At 33.6% G+C, this 8072-nt stretch overlaps 1 protein-coding gene across 3 annotated transcripts; it reads right to left on the reverse strand.

Annotated features, from left to right (window-relative positions):
• Positions 1 to 2853: 2853 nt before the first annotated feature.
• On the reverse strand, positions 2854 to 6738 carry LOC145106554 (POLLEN-EXPRESSED TRANSCRIPTION FACTOR 2). 3 transcript variants are annotated; one of them, XR_013707596.1, is made up of 2 exons: positions 4929 to 6738; positions 2854 to 3266 (listed from the first exon to the last, which is right to left on the reverse strand). XR_013707596.1 is itself a non-coding variant. In XM_079043509.1 (2 exons), the coding sequence occupies exons 1-2, from the start codon at positions 6639 to 6641 to the stop codon at positions 3214 to 3216; spliced, it is 1647 nt and encodes a 548-aa protein (XP_078899635.1). In that variant the 5' UTR covers positions 6642 to 6738; the 3' UTR covers positions 2855 to 3213. The 3 variants fall into 3 exon arrangements, 1 of the variants encoding a protein (XP_078899635.1); XR_013707597.1 differs by having other exon boundaries at positions 2854 to 3441; XM_079043509.1 differs by having other exon boundaries at positions 2855 to 3266; positions 5048 to 6738.
• Positions 6739 to 8072: the final 1334 nt, after the last annotated feature.

Consider the following 8072-nt stretch of genomic DNA (forward strand, 5'->3'; position numbering starts at 1 on the left):
AGGTGACAATGGTAACATATGAACTCATTTAACAAGTTAAATATTCAAATGCGTAAAAAAAAATTGTCTAAATATGAAACATTTTTTTTTTACAAAATTTTTAAGACTTTATATAATTTCTTACAACATTTTTATATGATTTTTTTTCTTATAGTTTTTTTAATACAATGTTTTAAACTTTACTTATTATTTTTTTTAACTTTTCTTATACTTTTATATAATTGTCATACAAATGCTTTTAAATCAAGTGTTTTCTGAATCTTTTAAATTTTTCTTACAATTATTATTATTATTATTATTATTATTATTATTATTATTATTTTTACATTTTCATATAATTTTCATAAAATTATTTCTAAACTTTCTTTTACAACATTTTTAAAACGTTTATAGATTTTGTATGAAAATTTGATACTTTTTATAACATTTTAAAATGCTTTCGTTTAATACTAGTTTAGAACGTTATATTAAAAAAAATAAAAAAAAAATTTAAAGTTCTAATTAAAAAGTATAAAAAATTTGTAATAATTTTGAAACATCTACATTATATAGATTTTTTTTATTTGCTACATAATATTTTATTTTTATTTTTTTAAAAGACTCCATAGTTATTATTACATATTTAATTTATTTACTTTTATTGTTGGACACTATTTACTTTAAAAATATTGCATATGCTTAAAAACAAAAGAAAAAAAATGTATAAGAGGCTATATAAAATATTTCATAAAAAACATATTCATAAATTAAAAAGTAAAATTTAAAATTGATCAATATTTAATTAATATTTATGATAATAAGTTTTTGCTAAAAATAAATTAATAGAAAATTGATTTGTCAAATCAAAAGACTATAAATTGGATAAATAATCAAGACAAAACTTCAAAAATGGTCCCTGTGGTTTCCGAAAATATCAAGTTTAGTCCCTAAGTTCAAAAAACCTCACAGATGGTCCTTGTGGTTTCAAAACTTTTAACAAATGATCCTTTTCGCTAACTCCGTTAACATTTAGCCGTTAAGTGAAGGGCATTTCTGTCATTTCACAACCACAGGGACCATTTATGAAGTTTTGCCTTAATTTTTTTTAAAAAGAAAAATAAATATAATTATTTAATATTAAAGGCCCCACCCCTCTCTCTCTCTCTCTCTCTCTCTCTCTCTCTCCAACAACCCCACCATTATTCCCTTCCTGATTTCCGATTGAGAGGTTTGATTCGTGGTTTCTAATTGAGGGATCAAGTTTCAGCTACTAATAATCTCCAACATGTATAATATAGTGGGGATAGTGTTCATCTGTTTTTGGTTCTTGGGCACAACTTGTTGAAATTGTCGTGTCGTTTGGTTCCTGAATTGTACATCTTGATCTCTCAACCTACTTGTTTCTTAGATCTGGAAGATAAGAACCCAGCAATGAAGATCGATGAAGAATTTACACATACAAACGCGATTTGAATCTTACCTTTGATTCTTGTGAAGAAATAACGTTTCAAGAAGGTTGGTAGAAGATGCTTGCGTCATTAAAGAAGATGAACAATTTTGCTGTGTGTTCCAACGTTTGTCACCACTAGTGAAAATGAAAACCACCATGGAGATTACTTTTCCCATCGATTTTTGGATCTGGGTCTTAAGCCACCACCACCTGAGTTTGTTAAGGTGGGTGGTGATGAAAAAGCAGGGGCAGTAGGAGGTGGGATTTTGTGTATGGTTTTTATTCTAAATCTATCTTTCTCCATCTCCGTTTCAGGTCTGGAATTAAGAACTTAATTCATTCCTAAAATACTTCTAATCGAGGTTCTGTGACACCTAACATCGACCCCAAGACACACACAATGAAGCTTTTTAATGTGTAATTAGATATCAACAATAGTAGCAAATCGTTTTCTAGAAGTGTGTGGGGAACTTGAGTTGTAGGTGAAGAACGGGGAAGAAGATGATGGAGTGGTGGTGTTGTTTCGTCTTTATAATTGAAAATCTCCTATTCTCAATCGTTTTCTGGTTATGTATCATTCAAACCTTCAAATCAATGATAAATAAAAGGAAGAAGGGGGTTTTAAATTTAGATCTTTCTTGATGTGAATGAATGTTACAGATGTTATAGATGTGTTTTGAAAGAGAAGAATAAACCGATCGAGTTGCACAATCTAGTCTTTCTTACGAGAGAGAGAGAGAGAGAGAGAGAGAGAGAGAGAGAGAGAGAGAGAGAGATGGGGGTGGGGCCCTTTAATATTAAATAATTATATTTATTTTTCTTTAAAAAAAATTAAGGCAAAACCTTCATAAATGGTCCATGTGGTTGTGAAATGACTGAAATGCCCTTCACTTAACGGCCAAAAGCTAACGGAGTTAGCGAAAATGACAATTTGTTAAAAGTTTTGAAACCACAGGGACCATCTGTGAGGTTTTTTGAACTTAGGGACTAAACTTGATATTTTCGGAAACCACAGGGACCATTTTTGAAGTTTTGTCAATAATCAATCAATATAGATCCGCTAAAAATAATGTTTGGAAAAATAATACAAAAAAAATATATGAAAAACAAAATTGTTATTAAAAATGAGGAAAATAACTTATCAAGGTAATTAACTTTTAATTTTGTTCACATTTAGGCAATTTTTGTTTTTTGTACATATATGAGCATTTAACTTGTTAAAATCACATGTAATAATGGTAACATATGAACACATTTAACAAGTTAAATGCTCAAATATGTACAAAAAAAAAAGTTCCCTAAATGTGAACAAGACAAAAAAATAATTACCCTCCCAAGTCATTTTCACGCTATAAAATAAGTCACATATCCCTTATCCCTTGGATCGAATAAATTTTCTTCTTGAAATTCAATACTACATTTCCATCAAACTTTTCATGTACATGTAAATGTAAAAAAAGTAAAAGTACATACATCTTTTAAACCTAAATCATATTCGGATAATTTAAAACAAAGTTAGAATTTGACAGGGCAAAAAAAAAAAACATGTGATTTCTGTTGTGCAATAATACTACAGCCTTTACTAATTTGCCTTCTTTTTTTTTGCTTCCAACTCCTCTCATGTTAATGAATTAATATTGTCAAAATTCATAAATATGTGAAAACCCTTTGGTTGGAATGTAAGGGTAAAATGGTCATTTTGTCTTATTCAGACACACACTATTCAATCCATAGAAGAAAAAGATCGTATGTTCCAACACTTCATACAATGGTTTGCCACTTTCTCATGTATTGGAAGCTACCTTTGCTGACATGGACAAGTTGATGAGTTGGACACCTATGTGGCAAAAAAATTCAAATCAACCAAGAACTACAATGTGCGATATTTGATGAAATATCAAGCAATCCAAATTTATTTTTTAACTTAAAGGTGAATTGAAGCCATTTTCATCCATATTTGTGAAATCAACTTATGTTCCATTGATAGTTGTAAACACCAGAGAGAAGAGCCCCTATAGAGATCACGTAACATTTAAAATGCCTCAAAGAAAAATAAGCTAACATTTAAAATGAGTAAATGAACTATTGAGGGAAATAGTAATTACAAACTACAAAGAATAAATTACAAAAAAGATAAAACTTTAGGGTGCGTTTAGTTGCGGAAAAATGGGCCGTTTTCCAGAAAAATTTTCCAAGAAAAATTCTCATTTTGAAAACGCGTTTAGTTCGTCTATTTTTCTAAATTTTTCACGGAAAATGAAATTTTTCCGTTTTTAAAATTACAAAGAAGTTAGAAATTTTTGGAAAACCGATAATCATTGTTTTCCATATTTTTCTAATTCCAAAATTTTTCTAAAATATAAATACCCACTCCCACCCATCCACCTCTACCTACCCTCACCTTAATACCCCCAACCCACCACACCCCTACCTACCTACACTCACTCCCAAGCCCACCCCCACCCCTACACACACACACACACACACACACACATACACACCCACACCGTCACAAACATACACACACCAACCCCCACAAACACACACACACACACCCACCCCCACCCCCACCCCACAAACACACACACCCACCCCCACAAACACACACTCACAAACACACACACACACACACCCACAAACACACCCCCACCCCCACCCCCACCCCCACCCACACCCACACCCACACCCCCACCCCCACCCACACCCACACCCACACCCACACCCCCACAAACACCCACACACACACACACACACACACCCACCCACACCCTCACAAACACACACACACACACCCACAAACACACACACCCACCCCCACAAACACACATCCACCCCCACCCACACCCCACAAACACACACACACACACACACCCACAAACTCACACCCACACCTACACCCACACCCACACCCACCCCACACCCACCCACCCACCCCCGCACACACACACACACACACACACCCAACACCACTACCACAATCACCGACCTACCATCACCACCACCACTACCCCATCACTAGCACCACCACCGCCGCCATCACCACCACTGCCACAATTGCCGACGCCACAATCACCGCCTGTCATCACCACCACCGCCTGTCATCACTACCACCGCTGCCACCGCCACCACCACCACCACCGTCGCCATCATCGACACCACCACTGCCCCCCGCCGCTTCCCCCATCACCGCCACCGTCCCCACGCCCACCCTACTACCGCTACCGTTTTCTAAAAATAAAAACCGATAGAAAAATACACATCTAAACACGTTTTCTAATTTTCTAAAACTGAAAATGAAAAATGAATAAGTTTTAACTAAACGCGTTTTCTAAATTTTCCAATGAAAACCGAAAACGGAAAACTGAAAAGGGAAAACGAAAAACAGAAAATGAAAACTGTTTTTCCGTAACTAAACGCAGCCTTAATGGCTCCAAAAACATATTTCATCAAACATAACTGAACCTATTGTAATGATAATCAACTGAATCTGAAATAATACCTTCAAAAACCTTGGACACCATTAAATGGCATTGTAGCTATATTCCTCATTAAAGTAAGATGCTATAACAAACATCTTGATGAAAGTAAATTGCTAAAAAACATATGATCAAGATATACCAGAGTTGAAGACATGAAGATCCAACAAAGTATTATAATACCCTTTCTCTATTTCCTCTTCCTTCACTTCATGAAGCAACAATGTTTCAATAACAAAATCTTCCCAATCAATATCAACTTTCTTTGCCTTTCGTTTTCTCTTTCTTGAATTTACAGAGAGTTGACTTTGACCACTCTCATCATCTAAACCATTTTCAGCAATTGGTGGACGCCTTATCTTCTCAATTCTTATCGTAGCAGCCTTTATCTTCTTTTTTCTTTTTTGGATTTTCAAACATCCATCAATGAAAGATTTAGGCATAGCATTTAAACCAACATCTTTTTCCAATATTTTATCAAGAAAAAGCTTCTTGCTTAATTCAGAATTCCCACTCCAATACTCAGCCCCATCCATTAAAAAATCATATCTTTCACTTCTTTTTTCATTCCTATTCTCTAGTGTCGCCATTGATGACTTCATTTCAGAATATTCATTCAAGTATTTCAAGTAAATAGTGGATAAACATTCGGGTGAAATGTTAAGCTTCTCCAAATCTTCAACTTCCCAATCGATTGAACCCCGTGATTTATTATTATCATTATTATTATTATTATCATCAAACTCAAAATCTTGAACAAAATATCGTCCATCTTTATTCAAACAATCACTGACTAAACCATCCAAATCTGCACCTACTTCCTCCAAATTCTTGATTTTGTTTGTGGGATTAGACATTGATTTCATCTCCATGTATTGAATAACTATTGGGGCGTTCTTCATGATGTTCTTGACATTCACATCATTCCCCCATGGAAGACGAATTCTTGCAACCTCCACTAACTTCTTCAAGAGTTCATTGTACCTTAATTTGCAGGTTGCAACCACCACGTTCAATTGAGAAGCTAAATCTTCAAAATCAACATCGACAACATCATTAAGTTGACAAACGAAAATAATCACAGCCACCACCACAGGCACCGGCCTCCTCCCTGTTGTCACATACCACTTAATCATACACTGAATCAAGAAAATCCCTTGTTTCACCATTCTTCCAATTTTATCCTTCCCGATGTTACCCTTGCCCCCAAGAAGCTCTTTCATCACTCGATCGAACAACCCCACTATATCAAAGTCCGGCAATTTCAAATCAAGGTGATCGATAACGCGGTATACCATTCGACCTAACTCATAGTTATCGCAACCAACGGTTTCACATACGCTCGTTAAAGGTAACCACTTGTTTGCTTTTCGCATAACTACGTATATACAGGCGCCGACGAGGACATTGAACCAATTTCCTGAACCGTATTCTTCTTCGGTTATGATCTTTATCATGTTGTTAACCTCATCGACACGATTTTCTAAATCAAGTTTGTATAATATATCTGAGACGACTTTTTGAGCTAAGTAGATCTTGGTTTCACGATAAGAGTAATCATACCGGGATCCAGAAGTGCCTAATCGGACGTTGGTGCCGATTATTCCGTCGGCGTTGAAGGTTTGTTGTTCATAGTTGTCGAAATCTTGGACGACGCCGCATGAAGAGCATTCAAGATTCCCGGTGACAGTGTCGACATTTAGGTTTTTCGATTTGCAATTCTTGCAAGAACCCATGAAACTGAAATTGGTCACTAGTGTCGATGCAGCGGGGGTGGGGTTTGTTTGCCGACCAAGGAGAAGGAGAAAGAGGGTTTAGATTGTTTGAATTTTGGGCTAACTAAACAAAAGCCCTCCTATTTTAATTTTAATTTTTTTTAACCCCGTATTTTATTAGAGTAGTGTTTATCAAAATTGTTAGTAAAAATGGTAATGAATAAATAGCTGGTAATTAAAAGTTAGTAGTTTTTATTTGTTAATGAATATTTGCTAAAAAATTGTTAGAAACTTTTAAAATGTATAAAATTATTTAAAAAAATAATATATAAAAAAATATATATAAATATACTTTTTAGGAAAATTATAGAAATTGATTTTAAAACCTCAATAGTTTTTTTTTTAAATGTTACATGAAATATTTTTAGATTTGAAATTCTTTGTTTAAACTAAAAACTAATTATTTTTATTCCTAAAGGAAGTTTTTTGTTAAAATCTAAAACTAGAAGTTTCAAAATGTTCGCTGCCAAACACTCCTAAATCCTTAGCGGTCCTTTTTTAATTATTTGTGACTTTAGAGCACTCATATTTTGGAGAAAAAAAAATCATGATGGCGGCGACCTTTTATTGTCGATTTAGCTAGTAGAAAACATGATAAGATAGAGTTTTTTATTTAAGTTACTTAAATTAATATATTTATTAGTTATCTATAACACCATACTAAAAAAAGAAAAAAATAATAAAAAAAAAATTGTATTTTTTGTTTGAAAAAGTTGTTTAAGGGAATTTTGTTTATTATTTTGGGAAATCTCCAGAAAAGTCATTAAATTTTAGTCCAATTTATGATAAAGTCTCAAACTAAATTTCGTTTACAGAAAAGCACAGAATACCGGCTAAAACTTCGAAAAAACCCTTTTTGGCCGGTTTCACAGATTTAGCCGGTATTCTGTCCTTTTTCGTTAATTTCCTCAAAATTTTGGGACTTTTTCGGAAATTACCTGATAACCAAAATATTGAGACTTTTTTGAAAATTACCATGGAATTAATGGATATTATTATTAACAAATCATTTATAAACATAACAAATATTTTTATTTTAAAAAAGGAAATACACTTGTTGCTAATTTCTATGAATAAATTGGTGGTCTAAGTACTCCTCTATTGCTTATTGACCACATCAAACTCTTTATGATGCTCCAATGCATCGTTGTGGGTATGATGGTGAGACGTACTCAGTGAGTGTTCCTCTAATGTTGGTGTTCCTCTGATGTTGTTTAACCTAACTACCACTCAACATACATTCCTCACATGGTAACAACCATAGGCTAACACACATCTATTAAATGTGAGAAAGTTAATCGTGAATGATAGTTTATATGGAAACAAGTAAATGGTGATTATCTAGTTAAATTGTCATTCAAAGTTTACTTTTCACTATATGTGTAATTTGAT

Source organism: Lactuca virosa, chromosome 4 (assembly GCF_052849685.1).
Source record: "Lactuca virosa cultivar CGN04683 chromosome 4, Lactuca_virosa_CGN04683_v6, whole genome shotgun sequence".
NCBI lineage: Eukaryota > Viridiplantae > Streptophyta > Magnoliopsida > Asterales > Asteraceae > Lactuca > Lactuca virosa.